The 18,452-nt window shown below is 38.2% G+C and overlaps 1 protein-coding gene across 3 annotated transcripts in view; it reads right to left on the reverse strand.

Moving 5' to 3' along the window:
- Positions 1 to 18,114, reverse strand: part of HEPACAM2 (HEPACAM family member 2) — a 33,848-nt gene extending 15,734 nt beyond the window's left edge. The window contains exons 1-5 of one of the 3 annotated variants that reach the window (XM_087434955.1): positions 18,036 to 18,114; positions 17,557 to 17,621; position 14,588; positions 10,575 to 10,925; positions 6,891 to 7,175 (exon numbers count right to left, since the gene is read on the reverse strand). In XM_087434955.1, coding sequence (XP_087291081.1) covers positions 6,891 to 7,175; positions 10,575 to 10,925; position 14,588; positions 17,557 to 17,621; positions 18,036 to 18,114 — 781 coding nt within the window. Of the gene's footprint in view, positions 1 to 6,890; positions 7,176 to 10,574; positions 10,958 to 14,587; positions 14,589 to 17,556; positions 17,622 to 18,035 lie in introns of all 3 variants that reach the window. The other 2 variants (XM_087434958.1, XM_014788174.2) reach the window with 2 other exon arrangements.
- Positions 18,115 to 18,452: the final 338 nt, after the last annotated feature.

Genomic DNA, 18,452 nt, shown 5'->3' on the forward strand with positions numbered 1-18,452 from the left:
ACTCGTCTGTCGGTTGTCATACTGTGGCTGCTGTGTGTTGCTGTGATGCTGAAAGCTATGTCACCGGGATTTCCAATACCAGCAGGATCGCCCATGGTGGTCAGGTTTCAGTGGAGCTTCCAGACTAAGACAGACTAGGAAGAAGGACCTGGCCACCCACTTCTGAAAAAAGTGGTCAGGAAAACCCTATGAATAGCAGTGGAGCATTGTCTGATATAGTGATGGAGGGTGAGAAGATGGCGCAAAAAGACCAGGCAGGGTTCGGCTCTGTGGTACACATGGTCGCTAGGAGACAGAATCGACTTGATGGCACTAACAACAAGAGAATATACACTTTACACTCTGTGCCTTTGCTTCCTAAAGACACAGAGGAGTCTGAAGGAAACGTATAGATTTATATTAATATGTATATGAAATGATCCTGCTTTCAGAAAGCAAACATTAAAGTTAGTACCTTCAAATCTGAAGTAATCAGGAACTGGAGATGGAGGATTAAAGTGAAGAGAAATGAACATCCCTTTTTTGTGACTGCACTAGAACCCTGTTGTTTGTTCTCTCATTTCGGACTGTGATACGGTCTCAGGGGGTAACCACTGGTTTAGAACTGTGTGCTATAAAATGGAACACTCTTATTCTGAATTCCACTAAATAGTAAGTTGTGTAAGGGGAATGAAAAGTTGTTTTCACTCACTCAACTAAAATCAATGTGGGGATGTGACTGTGTGCATGATACTCTTCTAGGCACTGTGAGGGAATGTGAGGTGTCATAGACATGGTTCTTGTGGCTGTTATCTCAGGCCCAGTGCAGCAGCCAGGTCCCTTCAAGTTGTCAGCACTGACAGAACATTAGGGAAGCAAAGGCCACCAACAAATGGGCACTGGTTATGGTTCACATAGTAGGGAACCAATGGGAGGAATCAACCAAGCTTTGGAACAGCAACAGACTCTAATCTATGCACAAAAACTAAAGTCTCAGAGCCTTTCTGAGAGCAGAGCAAGGCAGGTTTGATAAAGAAGAGAAGTGTGGTCATAAAAATACAGCCATTCAGTTTAAGTCTCTGTCTTCCCACTGGTATTCAGGGTTTATAGAATGTGACTATAAAAACAAATAGCCTGATAATTTAACACACATAAAAATGGGTGACATTTCTTTCAAAGAGTGCTGACGTTACTCAAAACTTTTTTGGGAACTCCTCATTTGGAATTACCTTAGGACCTTGCAATGTAATGTAGTATTCTCAAAAGTAGTAATTCTTCCATTTTGGAGCGTGGGTTCAATATGTAGAGGAAGCCCACAGTTATTTAGAGCCAAGGCTGGTAAATAAGGTTGATTCTCTAATTTAATAACATCACTCTAGTTTAAAATAAAATATGCTTCTAAAGAAAGGAATCTGATTATCTTAGCATATCTTCCCTACAGTCATGTTTATTTTGATTTTGCTACTTCCCCATTCGTTGGGTTTTGTGATTGGCATAATCTTTTCTCTTCTGTCTGTCTTTTTTTGTGTGTGTGTGTCTTGATTATATGCTATATCTGGCTCTTCAGAGTTAGCCTCAAATCCCTCAAACTCCCCTACTCCCCACACAAGCATATCTTTCAGTTCTTGGAACCTAAAACCTTGAAGCATTTAAGTTGCTTGCTTCTGATATGATTTCTTAAAATGTAACATATTTTATCTGATTATATAAGAAATACATGTTCATTGCAGAAAATCCTAAAATTCAGAGAAGCACAATGAAAAGAAAACTCATTTGTAATTTCACCACTCAGAGAACAAATATCCATATTTCAGTGTACGATGTTCAAGTATTTCGTCTCTCACTCTCTCTCAAGCACGCGCACACACACACACACACACACACACACAGATCTATCAATCTATCTTTCACATTCTATACACTGCTTACAATCTATTTTCTTCTGACTACACTATGATGTTATTTCCTTTTTCATTAGCACTTCAGGCTGACCATTGCTTTACTTTGAGGCGCAGCCTTGTACATTATTCATGGGAATGGGCAATCCAGTTGAGACACTGGAGTGATTCAACCAGTGTGGCCTCTGACATTGAAGATGAAAGCAAAAGGATGATTCTATTTGACTTTGGATTATGGTTCAGTTTCTTGCCTTTGGCGGAGAACTCCCAACAGAAACGAACCCTCTGCTTCAGCAATGGCTGTTTACTAAATGACTTGTAAAATCACATATCATCTGTTCTCTTTAACAATTTATGGCTGGGCGGGAACAGTACCTAAATTTCCATCATGATGCTGCTTGCCACCCTGCTAGGGAGCAGATGGCAAGTATTTACTGTGAATGACCTTTTTTTCCTCTAATTTTTATCACTTAGAGTACTTCCCCACAGCAGTGCCATATGTTGCACACAAAATGCAGTGGTTATCGGGTTATTATTTACAACAGGAGCTGGAAGGCATATACATTACATGAACTGCAAGTGGATATTTGTCGGAATTACAGGCTTGACATTATAGTCCACCAAGGCCAATGCCAGATTATGACATCATAACCTCATAAATATATGGTCAATCTTGATAGATTTTGTTATACTTTTTTTCTGCCAAAATAAAAAATAATTCTTGCTTTCATGAAAACAACTGTTATGGAAACAGTGCCTTAAGAAAACAGAATAGATGATTCATGCTGAAATTCTAAATCATGTTGTGGATATCTATCGGGGAATATTGGAATATGACATTTACTAGATTATTGAGGAACTTTGCTAAAGGTCAGGAAAAAAAACCCACGAAGGGCCAAAGCACTATAACTAAGAAGCTGTTGTCTTATAATGGGAATTTAGCCTTTCTATAGCATCATCAAGCAACACTGGAATCTGAAAGGGATATGAAGAAAGATAATACATTCCATTTTAGTCAAGTTCAAGAAATCTCTATTGAGTTATTAATCTGTGTCAAGTATTGCCCTAGGGATACAAAGATGAATAAGGCAGAGCTCCTATTTGGGGTGGGGCACTTACCAGTAGAAAAGACTCATAATGCAGTGAGTACCCAGGGAGAGATGTGCATGAGGTGCTGCAGGAGCACAGCAAATGTCTTAGTGACACTGAAGAGGTGAGACAAAGTGGGGGCAGGTGAGCCTTTCGGGAGAAGAAGTTGTGAAGGAAGAGAAGGATGTAACCAGGCAAAGAAAGAAAAGTGGGAATAAGATCAACCAAGGCATATATTCCCAGTTTGTATGGAATGATAAAGATTGCAAACACATTGATGCCACATCAACACAAAGGATAAATGACAAACCCTCAGATTATATATTTTACTTAAGTCATACAACCCCAAACCAAGAAAACAAAACAAAAACAAACAATAAAATAGTGATGGCAAGAAAAATTAATAAATTAACGAGTCTGGTTGTGTTTCTATATGTTATATGTGTTTTATACATATATGTTTCTATAGGTAATAATTGCTTAGCAAAAATAAGACTGTGATGTTTGATTTTTGAATCAAATTAAACTTAGTGAATAAATGAATGAATGAATGAGTGAATGAATGAATATCAGTAAGGTGAGATGTTGACCAAGAGAATCCTTTTGCATTTGAATGTAAAAATAATCAAGAAAATAAATTAATAATACTCTTTTCACAATTACCTTTTAATGAAAGTAAAAATCTTTCTTAAATCATCTCTACAATGTGTAAACGGAACGATTTGTAAATTTTCTCAGCGTTCTTCTTGCTATTTGTCATTAGCCTATACTCGTGACAGACGTTTCTCTGTGAGATTTCCATAGACTATGTCTAAAAGAATGTAAAGAAGAAAGTTCAGTCTGTAAATAGAAGATACATTCTGTGAAATCTGAATTTATTCAAATTGGGATATTTTAATTCTTTCAAATAACACAGGAAAGGAAAGAAGGTTTAGAGTTTGAAGCATAATATTTAGCATTTACAGGTGTGATTATGGATTTTTTCCCCATTTTTATACTTTCCACACTGTATGTCAGCATATTCTGTGATAATAATGAGATTGGGGCATGAACTTGCACATGTTGAAAGAAAGATCTTATTTTCACTTTGCCAGACAAAAATAAACTGTATTGCAAAACGGAAGCATAATTAAAGATGCAAATGATATTTTTATGTGCCTGTAATTGCTTATACAATTTCCTTAGGAATTTTAAATTTAAATCTATGGCTAGAGTTTAAAGATAGGTAGATAGATGGAGAGATAAATAGATAGATATAAGAAAGAACTGATGTAAAGAAAATATTTTCCTATAGAAAAAGTATGTTAAATTAAAGAATGGTCATGTTTGGGGAAGAAAAGAGTTCTTCTCAAGGTATTCTTTCAATTTTTTCTTTGAAGGTATCTTCTAAATTATCCAGGCTCTCCAAACTTCTTGCTGTCATCTTGTCATTTATGTCAGCATAGTTTTGGCTCAAAGGAAAAAAAAAAGAAAAGGAAGGAAAAGAAAAAGAGCTAACATTATTGAGTTCTTCCTATGTGCCACTCACTGACTTCTTTACACATAAAATTTCACTTAATCCTCCCCATCCCTCTTACACTGGGGACAGTGTAGATAAAGAGATGAGGGAACTGATACACAGAACGGGGGAGTCACTTGTACACACTGGTAATGGCAGAGCCAGGGCTTTAACCCAGACAGTCTGAGTTTACAGCTCAGGCTCATAACCACTGCAGTATTCAATGCACTCCCCAAATGACATGATATTAACTAGAGCACATGATCAAAACAAACCATGACAAGGGTTTCTTCAGGTAACAAGGATGCTCCAACACAGTCTCACGTCCTGTTGTCTCTCACCACATGGAGTGATGGTTCCTTGGGATTAATTTTCAGTAGATGATATCTGGCTGGTTTACCATTTTGTTTTGCATTTTGTACCTTTTCTATGTGAATGTAAACCATTTAGACCAAACAATAAAATATAATGTAAGGATGTGCCTACACAGGCCTAGATTTGATTCGCTTTGCTCACGTTTTTTTTCACTGTGCTTAAATAAGATGAATGTTTAGGTCTGTGCTACTTGGAGTTGAATGGAAGTTTTAATTCATGTCAGAATAACCTTACTCAATTCAATCAAGAATATGACTACACAATAAATAGATTGCACTAAATCTTAATTTTTTACTCTAATTCAATGCTAGTCATACAGACAGTCAGTTTATACTTTCTTTGTGAATCTATTGCTCAGCCCAAGTTTTAAGGCAGACAGAATATTTTTCACAATGTTATCTAAGTATAAGAATATGTAAACCTACTGTAATAATACAGCCAAAAGTTCAGCTATAAAAATAATGCCATTGCTAAACACAATATAACTAATGGTTGTAACAAATTTTATATAATTTGCTTGCAGTGTGTGGTGTTTTGGTAGTTCTCCGTGAAAAACCATACTTTCCTTCTTCTTTGGCACTCTTTAATAAAATTTTTTCTGTTTCTGAGTGAAGAGACTGGTTCATCTTTGAGACATTGAATTCTTTTTTTTTTTATAATTTTATTTATTTATTTTTTTCCCCCAAAGCCCCAGTAGATAGTTGTATGTCATAGCTGCACATCCTTCTAGTTGCTGTATGTGGGTCACGGCCTCAGCATGGCCGGAGAAGCGGTGCGTTGGTGCACGCCCGGGATCTGAACCCCAGGGCGCCAGCAGCGGAGCACACGCACTTAACCGCTAAGCCATGGGGCCGGCCCGAGACATTGAATTCTGAATTTACCAGTCTTAATTCTATCCTTATGGTCCAACCACCTGAAACCTCCACCCTCACGCCACAGGGGTGAGAAGTTTTCCTTCACTATGCCTCACTTTTCTTGTGAATCTGCTGTTGTGGCTAAGCTCTAAGCTACATGGTAACTGACAGGAAGACTTCCCAGTGTGATAGGCCATTGGGTCTCAACTAGGGGTAATTCTGCCCATTCCCTCCTAGGGAACATAGAGCAATGTCCAGAGACATTTTTAGTTGTCACAGCTGGAGGGGGATTGTTACTGGTATGTAGTGGGAAGAGGCCAGGGATGCTATTAAAACATCCTATAACGCGTAGGACAGCCCCCACTACAAGGAGCTGTTCAGCCCCAAATGTCACTAGTGTGGAGGATGAGAAGCCCTGTGTGAAGCTGAAGTTAGAAGGCAGTATTAAACATATTAGAGGTGGTGCTATGGAGTAGAGGGGACTGGGGAAAAATACAATAAAGAAAGGGATCTTGTTTGGGTTGGTGATAACATTATAACATAAACTGAAGAGTTTATGAACTTAACTCTGTACATGAGGCTAAACAATAGCAACAAGAACAGAAAAAAAGAATCAAAGAAAATGCAAATCCGAAATAATTACTGTTCCCTGGGGACCTGAATACCTTACTGCAGAATAATTACACTATGATGCTCCCTGTACCCTGCCTCTAAAAATGGAACTGAGAAAATGGGCAGAGAGAACAGCCATGCTCTGGAATGCGCTACCCATTCATTTCCCATGACCTGGGAGCATTCTTTCTCTCTGTGGTCAGCTACAGAGCACATCTCTCTCCCAGTTTACAATCACCAACTCTTCCTCCTTGGGGATGGATAAACTAGGGCCTTCTGCATGGTTTTGGGTTCTTGAAATTGAGGTTTCTACTTTCCACTGGAAATAAGGTCACACAATGAACTAAGTCACGAAATGTATCCTGAAAGGCCCCTGACCAGTATCTCAACTTGATCTTCAAGAAATAGGGTTATGCAAATAAATATATTTCATGACAAGACAGTGCCTAGGAAGTGTGATTACAACTAGTATTGCACTAAGATAATGATAAAAACCAAATGACATCTTGTGTTGATATTCTCTGTGATTATCCTTGTGAGAAATTCCCAGAAGAAAACTCATGAATATTTTTTTAAAAAACTCACAATATATGATGGGCATAATGACGTCACTTTCCATCTCACTGACAGGGTTCTTCACCAGGCAACTGTAATTCCCAATGTCTTCTTTGGTCACTGGAGCAATATGCAGGGTGTTGTTTTGGGGAGAAAAGGAGTTGGTGGAGGTGGTGTGTACAGGCCTCCCATTTTTTAGCCACTGGTAAACCAGTCGGGTGCCCCCTTCCACAATGCACGTCAGGGTCATGTTCTCCACGTACTCCACAGCCCCAGAGGAAGGCTGAGTCTGCACCACCGGTTTCGTGACAGGGTCTGCAATATCAAGAGAGATAGAAATGATTTTTGCCACCAGGGGATTGTAATAAAAGTCTGTGAGGACTTTCAAATGTTACATCCTGGGGAAATGATTCTACAGTTTTATACCTTGTAAATGTGGACAGTTCAGGCAATAATTACAGAAGAGAATAAAAAAGTTACAGAAAATGCAAAATGATAAAACATAAAAGTATCATTTATAGCAGAGATTACTAAATTCTAGAACTTATACTGCAAGGATTTTCTAATGAGAACCTTTACTTTATAGATAATAGAGTTAGTGGTAAACTGAAGTTAAATGCCCACTTCATTCTTTCCTGTTCATTGTGCTTTCCCCAATACCACAAAGGTAGACTCTCAGAGGGAAAATTCACATGGTTATTCCCCTCTCTTGATTTGTCCTAGTGTCCCAAGAGCAGCTGGTTGGGGTAGATATGGTGAACCCAAATTTCTATCCATCACCTGTAAAATATAAAGCTCATATATATTATACTTTTGGGAGACTGAGGGAAAGTTTGAGAGAATCACATATGTACCATTTACTTTTCCTTCTATGTAAGCAAAGTAATTATATGTTCTAATTGCTTTGCATTTGTGTTGCAACATTATGTCAATCACTTTGACAAACCAAAGCCTACATTTCAACAGCAATTCAATCTGAAAGTAGGATAAAATGTGTTATTGGGATTACACCACTTTAGAGATATAAAAGACAAATCCAATAGAAATTGCTGTTGGAACCTCAAGCCATAAGAAAATAGTTTTATTTCATGGGTCTGGTACACAGTAGACACATATTTGTCAAATGAATAAATTTCCAAGAAAGGGTAAATATTTCCTCCCTGAGTTTTAACTCTAAAATTATTGGATAAGGATGGGAATTATATAAGTACTCACAACCATTTTCAGCAAGCTTCATGAATCTTTGAGGTTCTTGACTCTGATAAAGGACAGTGACTTGCCGAGAGTTACAGAGCAGTTAGTGACAAAATGAAGATGGCTTTAACTCTGGCAACGTTTCTCTCCTGCTTTTTGGAGACATATTCATTTAATAATCTCCTTCTGTGTATGATTACAGGACACAGAGAGTGTGGGATGATATATAAGTGACAGGTGATAGGCTCCAATATTTAGATTTTAATTTTCTACAAAGCCTTTAATTGGGGTTGATGCATCTCCTCAGATAAATTTGTCTTGACTCATACTTTCATTTTCCTACACTGGAAAATGTTCATTAGGGCACAAACAGACCCAATCCTTCAGCCCAGAGAAGATAGGAGAAAATGAAAGATAAGGAGAAAGGGAGTTGAAAGGCAACTTGCAGGGGAGCTGAGCAGTTCTGAAGCCTCCAGTCTTTCTCAAGATGGGTAAAATCAACCTGTCCACTCAGTGTAATCCTATATCTTCCCTGGCAAGAACAAAGGATTTAGAAGAGCTTTTGGTTACATTTTTATGATTTAAAAAGAAAAATGCGTTATGTATATTTATTATGTAGAAAATCTTATGTTTAAAATATGTCTATGTGTGGAAATATATGTGGTATGGGATAAGTCACATGGGTAACATGTCGATGGTTCTGCATAGGGAGAACCAATCATTAGAATAGACATTGGTATTGTGAGCATATACTTGCCTAAAACAGTGTAAATCCAATGTGGAAGTTTCCTAAGAAGACTTTGTGGGCAGGCCCTAAACCCATAGTAAGGCTTTTGGGTTGCACTTCCTTAGACAGATCCAATTTCACTACACATTAACAAGAAATGGATGTTTTATTAAAAGTTTTGGGGAGAGTTAGGATATTACACAGGAGAATTTCATGAATATTTCCTTTAGAATTTTCTCCTTTTCCTTTCCTAAATTTGCTCTCTAGGCATCTGCTTCCACATCCCGTGTCTTTACTCTGCTGCAGTCTCTCTCATCTCCACTCATTTCCTCCACAGATATTCACTGAGCACCCACTAACAGCCAGCGACAGGTTTCAGGCACTGAGGACGAAGCAGGAAACAACACAAAGTCCCTGCTCCCATGGACCTCATATTCCAGGTAGGGAAGAGAAACAATAAATAAATAAAAATATATAATACGCCCAGGTGGAATTAAGTGCTATGAAGAGAATACAGCAGAACTCAAGATAGAGAGTAACTCTCTCTCTCGCTCTTGCTCTCTCTCACTCTCACTCTCTCTGTATTTCGGGAGTGAAGTTATACTTTATATAAGGTGGTCAGGAAAGGCTTCACAGATAAAGTGACATTTCTGCTAAGACCTAAAGGAAATAAGGGAGAGATCCATGCTATTACCTAGGAGAAGAACAGTCTAGGTAGAGTGAACAGCAAGTACAAAGGCCCTGAGGTGTGAGTGCGTTTGGCCTGTTCAAGGAAGAGCGAGGAGGCCAGCGTGGTCAGCACAGAGTGAGTAAGAGAAAGAGAGGTAGGAAATGGGGCCAGAGAGGTGCTGGGTGTGTTGGGGAGATCATGTTGGGCCTTGTAGGCCACTGTGAGTACTTTGACCTTTATTCTGAGTAATAGAAAGCTATGGGAGGCTTTTAAGCTGAGGGGGCAGGAGGAGAAGCAGGGGGCTAGGTGACAGGCTGTTAGGCTAGCCCAGGCCAAGCTGACGTGGGGTGGATCGGGGAGGTAGTGGGGGTGGTGGGAAGTGACTGAACTCTGTCTATATTTTGAAGGTCAAGCTGACAGGGTCAACTTGTGGGCTGAATGTAGCACATGACAGAAAGAGGCGATCAATGATGACTGAAAAGCTTGGGCCTGAGCAATTGATGGAATGGAGTTGGTATTTACTAAAATGGAGGAATATTGTTAAACAAACAGGTTTAGAGGGAAAAATCAGAAGTTGAGCTTTGGACATAGTATATTTAAGGTACACCAGTTACATACCTCAATAAGGAAAATAAACGTCTGAAAGTTAGCTGACCCCACTCTCTCTCAGAGAACATTTACAGCGACTTCTATTGTTCCTTAAGTATGGTGCTTGAGCAAGTCTCAACCTCCCCCAAACAGTGTACCAAAATAAAAGTCTCCAAATGACAAAAATAGGGCTCTTCCCAGGGTGCATTCTAAGAAAATAAGATTTTCTGCATCTCATTATATCAGCAACTTTATGCTGATAGTTCCCAAGCAAACCAATAATAAATTCTACTTGTTGCTTGATTACCTTTAGCGGGGCACTGTGCATATCCTTTACATGCATGTCTTATGTAATCTTCAGAAAGCCTCATGAGGTAGATAATGTCTTTCGTGCCATGAGACACTGAGGCTTTAAGGGTTAATTAGTTTTCCCAAAGTTGCAGAGCCAGGACCTAAAGCCCAGGTAGTCTAATCTCTTGAGCCTTTGCTAACTACCATGCTACCCAGCTGCCCATGTCACTTACAGTGGACTCACCATCAACGGTGACTTGTATCTTCTGACTAGCTGATAGAGTTCCATTTCCCTGAATGTTGACCTTCACGATGTAATTGCCTTCGTCAGTGAACTGCAGCGGGTTGATGAGCAGAGATGCATTGGGTGGCATCATGGTGAACTTGTGTTGGTATTCCAAGTCAGGAACCACAGACTTGTTCACAGAGCCCAGTAAGTATTTGGGCATCGTGTGGGGTCTCTCAAACAGCCATATGATCTGGATGTCTGATGCCTGTGTGTGGAATCCATAGTGCACAGGGAGGTAGAGGGCTTGACCCCTGATGCCATGGATGGTGTGCGATGGCACTGCCACCTTCAGCCCCGAGCAAGCACCTGCCACAAAGGAAAGGAGAGCCATCAAGACCCTGAGCCACATTTCACAATCTAAAGTGGCAATGCAGAGAGATCCTGATCGGGTGATAAGCCTTTTCAAAGAGACGCTTCTGGTACTAACCATTCTAGTATCGGTTACCTGTAGAGGTAAATATTTGTCTCTGAAACTTTCTGCATTTTAAAACTCCACCCAAAGACTATGCTGATTGCGTGACTTCTTTAAAGGCAAGATGAAAAGGAAAAGCAGAAGTTATTATCTATGACTGTTAAAGAAAAAGAGAACTGGGAAAGATTATTAGTTCTAAAGTCCAATGAAACCTTTAAAAGCGTTTGAAATTGTGACAGCATTAATGTCTGAGTCATATCACATCCTAATCAAACTACGCGATTTGAGAAACACTGAGGGGATACTTCCTCCTAAGAATCTTCCTCCAAAGTCTTCTGAAATGGCTTAATAGTCGATTATTGGAAGTTTTCCCCTTTAGCTAAAGCCTTGCCCAGTGCAAATATCCCAAGGAGAGTGGCATTAAACCGTTATCAGTCATGATCAGTCATTCCTGCCCAGAAGCAGGAATCTGGTTGGTGTGTTTGAGGAACAGCACGAGGCAGGAGCAGATGGAGCAGAGCGGAGGAGGAGCGTGGTGAGACAAGGGGTCAGCAAGGTGGCCGGCGCCAGATCAGACAGCGTCTTCGAGTTACAGCAAACACTTTGGCAATTTTACTTTGAGTGAGATAGGGATGTAATTGGAGTTTTACGAGCAGAGGAGGGATATTACTATTTATTTTTTAAGGTGCACTCTAGCTGCTGTGAAAATAGACTGAAACACGGGCAGGAGCAGGAGCAGGGTAGGCAAGAGATGACTGTGCTGTAGACCAGGGTGGTAGTAAAAGATATTGTGTGAAAAGACTGGTGGTGCTAATGGGATTTGTTGACACATTGGGGATGGGACACAAGAAACAAAGGGAGTCAAGAATATTTCCAAGGTTGTTGACCTGATCAACTGGAAGAATGGATTTGTCATTTATTAATCGGCAACTGAGTTAATCATGGAGAAGACTGTGGAGAGAATAGGTTTTTTGGGAGAAGATCAGGAGTCAGATTTGGATATGTTCATTTTAGATGCCCATTAGACATCCAAGAGGCAATGTTGAGAGGACATACTGGGCACGAAAGCCTGACTAAAGTAGGTTTAGGAGAGAATGAGGGGCCTGGAGGGCCTTGGGGTACGGAGCTCTGCCCACTGCATAGCCCTGGCTCCTAACTTCCTGTGTGCCTGGGCTGTTTGGGCCCCTGCACTTGCTGCTATGCTTGCAGGTTTCTTCCTAGTTTCTGGTACCCGGAGACTGCGCCATCTTTACCTGGAGCCATGATATATTGTTTCACTTTATCTAGCATTTCTGTGTGTTTGCAGCGCGAAGAAACTCCTCCTTAGCTCAGGCTACCATGTTACTGGAATCCTAATGAAAAACTCTCTGTTTCAAAATCCTCATTTTACAAGGGAGCAATATGGTACCTTCATCATATGAACATTTGAAATGGTGGGGGAGAGAATGGGAGGAATTTAAATGTGAAGTATTTTGAACAGTGAGGGAAACAAGAAAGAATGGAAAGGAAATCGGAGACAATAAGTATAGACAGCACTTCTGGGAGTTTTGCTGTGAAGGAGAGCAGAAAAATGTTTTTTTCTTTCTTCTTGTTTTCTTTACATGGATGCTGAACAGAATGTTTGCAGCTACTGGAAATGAAACACTAGAAAGTGAAATGTTGATGAAGCAGAATAGAGATGGATAAAGGTAGAACAAAATCTTCAAGTAGGTGAGAAGAGACGGAAATTCAGGCACAAAAAGAGATCTCTCACAATTTCAATTTTCTAGTATATAAAATATTTATCCTCTTTGATTCCCACCCCTTTTCATCCCTACAAGGAAGGGGATCTTCAAGCTTTATCCAAATCATGTTGTGACTTGGATAATTAGGAAGGGAAAGGTAGAAAGGTTTGTTCGTCTTTTGCGATGATTTCTTTGGAGAAATTGAAAGATGTAGGACTGCTCCTATGCGGAATAAAGTTCGATCAGCAGTAAATTTCTCTCTTTCCTCCCCAGGGTAGAGGTGGGAGCAAAGATTTCCATGGTTTTGGTCTTTGGCTAGGTGTCAGTAGACAGTGAGACCCTGAGGCTGGCAGGGAAGTTAGAGCAAAGAACTCAGGAGGAGAGCGCACAAAGAGGAAGATCAGAGGATGTTAGAGGAGAAGGGACTCCTAGATGCTCAACTGAAATTGACTATCCGGACTGAAAATTAGGTGACTATATGGGAAAAAGAAACGTGTCTTAACAGTCTCCTTGGGCTGTGTATTTGTGATTGACTTACATATATATTTTTTCTGATAATGGGCTGAACACACACATTCATTTTAGTGGTTTGGTCCATAACGAAGAAGTTGTAAAGGTATGATTTTCTTCTGTTTTCTTTTGTGCAAGAATGTTTCAGTTAACATTCTTGTTAAGCAAAAATATTAAATTTGTAGTTGTTCCTAAATAGAATCATTAGAAAAAGAAGAAACTCATTGCTGGGAATTCTAAAGAGGAGATAAAGTGGACTGCAGAAAAGGAGTAGTGGTTTCTGCAAGGAAATCATAAGAGAGAGAAAAGAAGATGAGAGAGTAAATCTAGGACTTTAAACTAGTGATGTCTGAGATATGTGCAGCAGAGGCTGACAGAAGGGAGTGAAGCTCTTGAAGTCATAGATTTAGAGGGACATTGGGCATTTGGATGGGGGACCAGTACAGGAAAAGATTCCTCTTAGTATATGTTATCTTTACAAAACAACATGCATCTATATTCCTTTCATTAAAATTGGTGATAAGAAGCTCCTGACAAGTTCCTGGTAAGCAATAAACAAAAATTAGTTTTTTGAGTACCCATTGTTATTAACTTAAGATAGGTAAAATGTAATTATCACTGTATTTATTAAGCATATTGCTATCTCCTTTTTTTTTTTTTTTGGTGAGGAAGATTGGCCCTGAGCTAACGTCTGTTGCCAACCTTTCCTCTTTTTGCTGGGGAAGATTGGTCCCCTGAGCTAACATCTGTGCCCATCCTCCTCTATATTGTATGTGGGATGCCGCCACAGCATGGATTGGTGAGAGGTGTGTAGGTCCGCACCTGGGATCCGAACCCGCGAATCCCGGGCCGCTGAAGAGGAGAGCACAAACTTAACCACTACGCCACCGGGACAGCCCTGCTGTCTCCTTTTTTACTTCAGTGAATATGAATATATTTATGAGGGTTTCCTGGTTCACTCTTAATCTTGGACTCCCTTATCCTATTTCCACCACATACTCTTAAATTTATCACTTGCAAATTACCTTGAAATAAGGAATTTCAGGAACGTAGTCTCTAAACTTGCAGAGAGATTTCTGTATTTGATACTTTGATAAAGTTAGAAATCCACTGAAACGCAAGGTCTTAGTAAAGGACACATACTTGGGATAAAATGGTGATTGGTCAGTTAAGTGACCTTAGACAAGTCATTTTAGTTCTCTGGACCTCAGTTTTCTCATGTGTGAGAAAAAAGTAATATTAGATGAGGTCTAAGGACTCTCTCTATTCTTTACATTTATGTTCTTGACATTCTGAGATGCTTTTCTCAGGGTAGCAGCTACCCTACATTTGAAGGTGAAGGGCCCATATTTAATCGAGAGAGGGCCCGAAGAATTCTGAAGTATTGAGTCTCAGGTTTTAGTCTACTTATTAAGTTGTCAACCCCCGGATATCCTTTAATAAAGTGGCAATTCTATGTTTATTGCCAAGGAATCAAGAGGGATGGTGGGAATCCACATCATTGCCTTGAGAATGCACTGGAAAAAGCTGCATGGCTGCTGACATAAAACTCAGTAGCCGCCTCTGACGTGAGTAGTTTGGTCACCTACTCCATTTAATACATTTTACAGCTCAACCTAGAAACCACTGCTAGACTGAGATGTAGAATAGACGGCCTGAATGCGACTCTGGCCAATCTGTTCTTGTCGTTTGAGGAAGTCATCGCAGAAGTCCTTGTTTACTTTATTTTTTGTTGGGGGGAGGGTGGTAAGGAGAAGAATCCTTTTTTATCTACTTTTTTTTTGTAGTTGTAGTTGAAAAAGATAAACTGAGATTGTAATATTCTGAAAATGGTTGGGAGGCACTTTACTACTATGGAGTGCTAGCATGACTAGAATAGAAATGTTGGTGACTTTTGGATCTTGAATCACAATGTTGAATCTTTAGTACGAAAAGACTAATTGGAGAGTCTATGACTGAAGTTATGGGAAGCAAATTTTATATTTGCTTTTAAATATTGCTATATAATATTTAATAAAATATTAAATACAATACAAATATTGCAGCCCAGGGAAAAATGAAACTACTTTTAGTAGAAAATAACATTTTACATGGCACTTACAATAATTGTTTAAGGGAGGTGAACTAGCCTTTTGGACTACTTTAGAAACTGTGTCATGTAATAATACCTTAAATAATATATTGCCATCAATATCTCTGAATATATTCAATGATTATATCAAATGATATGAAATCATATCATTTGATTTTTTTTCAAATATGTGTGCTTTTTCAAATGTATGTATGACAGTGAGGGTACAGTGGTTACAATAGCTGTTTCCTTAGATTGCCTACACCATTTTTATCAGATAAATTATATGTAGCAAGTTATAAGAATGCCAGCAAGCAATGAAATTTTCTGTATACAGTATCTTATCTCACCCACCTAAAATCCTTTCATTTTACAGGAAAGACATGAACCTATTGACATGACGCAATCCTTAGTAATAGTGAATTTTGGGGAATAAACAGATAATTGGATGCTTCCTCTACATTTCAGGAACACATAGTCTCCTGCCATTGCTGTATTCCCTGCTACAGATGTGATGAAACCATGCCGCCAAAGCAGCAGTTTACTAACTTAAAAAAATTAGCTTCATTTTGAAAATTTTTCAAGTGCTCTTTTCTAGTTGTATGAGAAAACCTAAAGGACTAAAACTATTGATTTTAGAAAGTCAACCTCTGTATGGACAAATAAACTTCAAGAAAATAAATGATATAAAAATTGATGAAATCTTAATTTCCTTTTGATATTCCAAATATTTGGACTTAAATAAAAATTCAACTTCATTATTAGTTTCACTACTACTTACTTTTTGAGTATAAAAAAGGAAAATAGAATTTTTGCATATCAGCCATTATACTAATCTGGAGAAACATTGATAATACCATTAATAATCTGACATACAAAATTATAGCAATAATCTCCCTTTTAGAGACTCTCTTAAACTGTACAACAATAGCATTATAAAGGAATGCCCAGTGTTAAGAAACGCTTGAAGTCATATTGTAAAGTTTATCTATATTCCGGCAACAAAAGACTCCCTAGCCCAGTTTCACTGTATTGAATATAAACATCAGACTTCACAAAGTGACCTCTAGATGTAGTTCAAAATAGTTGGCATTTAGTTCCCCATTATCATGTATGATATTAGCAAGCATAACAAAACTATTGTTGACTGTAAATAAACTCTTGCATCTTTAGAGAAAATAGAAATTATGAAATTGTACTTTGAATAGACTACAAATTACATTTTGAAGATTTTTTTAAAAGAAAAGACAAACAGATATTCATTCCAAAAAACAAAAAGATTTCCACACTATCTCTGGTCTTTACAACACATTACCAATGGAGAAAAGTAAATTTGCCTAAGAAAGAAAGTCTTAAGGGATAATAACTGTTTTAACTACTTACGAACATGCTATCTATTTCTCTCAAGTACATTTTAATTTTATTTTAGCTGAATTCCTCAAATGAATTGTCTGTAAGTTCTTCTTAAAGCCAATTATAAAAACATTACTTATGAAATGACAGCAGTCCAGTTATAAAATTAAGTGGGGCACTGACACATAGAATACTTTCAAAGCCCAGAAAAATGCAGAAAAGAAAAGATAAAAAGCTAGTTATGGTAATTGTTTAATTTTTCTAAAAATTTCAAAAACTAAAAATCTATATAGGCTTGAATTTGACAACAAAAACACTAGAACAATCACAACTATGGGAAACTCAAACACTTTAAAAAAAATTTGCAAACTGTACATTTCAAATATGTGGGATACATATAACATTAGGTATAAATTTGAATAACAATCAGATTTACATGAAAACTATAACAAAATATACCAGTGAAAGCAAGGCTCTAAACTACAGAAGAAGGCTAAAACTTAAATTGCTTATTTAGCTAAGTTGTTACAATTTAAGCAATAAAGTCTTTTTTGAATTCCTTTCTGTTGAATATAAACAAAACGAGAAGCTAATAACTTTTAAAATTGATAAACAGGAAAGAATAGAAAGGAGAATATCTGGTGAAAATAACGATGACACAAAAACAGTGGGAATGTTGGAGAAAGACTCCTCTAAACTCTAAGGATCAGGAGGAGAATGAGGGAAAAACAGTAAGGTAGAGAAAAAATTTTTTAATAGGACTAGCCATTGGGCAAAGAGAAAGGCAAAAGGCATTTTAAAGAAAAAACTTTTTACACATGTCTCCCTATTGTGTATAAAATATTTTTTGTCAGTTTGGAACCTCACCTTTTTCCATATTTCATAAGATAGGTAATTTAAAATGAAGTAGAGCTCACAGCTTGCCACAATATCTTTAATGTAAAAAACAGAAAACCATTCTCATAAATAGTTTTGAGTTTCACTATAAGCGGTCACAAATTCACAGCCTATAAGAATTTTTGGAAAATAAAATGCATTGAGGACTATTGAACCTACACGTAAACTCTGTAAAAAGAAGACATTCATTAGGTTTTTAGAATGTTTTAACTTTCTTAACTAGTGCTATTGACAATAATTGTTGTTCTAAGTAAACAATAACCATCTATTTACTGAACCTCATTTCTCCTAAATGTTCCTGCTTCTTTGGTGGAACAAAGTGTGTTATTGTTTAAAAGGTTCTGAGCTGTTCTTCAACTGAGTGAATCTACAGCCTACAGCAAATATTTACCTTATGCCCACAATTTAAAAAAAACAACAGCTAAAACACAATTCATGCAGTGCCTTACCTAAGAGAAGGAGGTATATTTTGCACTGAAAGACCCCAACTGTGCTGCTGAAGGGCTCCATGAAAGCATCCTGTCCCATGCATACAGCACCCTGTTCCTGGTGGCAACTTGGTTCATGGACCAGCAGCTGCTGGTTTATTTGCTAGGGAAATTAGCAGTGAGGTAAGAGACCCTATCCTGCCTCTTGCTTCTGTGATTTGAATACAGAATGAATGTGTATACAAAGGACACAGGGAATGGGAACACCTGTTATACGCTCTGCAAGAATACAGGCTTATGACTTTCAGAACAGCTTCTTAGCGATTATCAGTAATTGTCAGTCTAACCATGAATTATTCTTAGTTATTAATAATCACATGAAGGAAAACATCCTTTTGGGGGATTTTATTGAAAAACAGTATGCCTTCATAATGAGAC

This window comes from Ceratotherium simum, chromosome 1, assembly GCF_057802395.1.
Source record: "Ceratotherium simum simum isolate JZ-2026a chromosome 1, ASM5780239v1, whole genome shotgun sequence".
NCBI classification, from domain to species: Eukaryota; Metazoa; Chordata; class Mammalia; order Perissodactyla; family Rhinocerotidae; genus Ceratotherium; species Ceratotherium simum.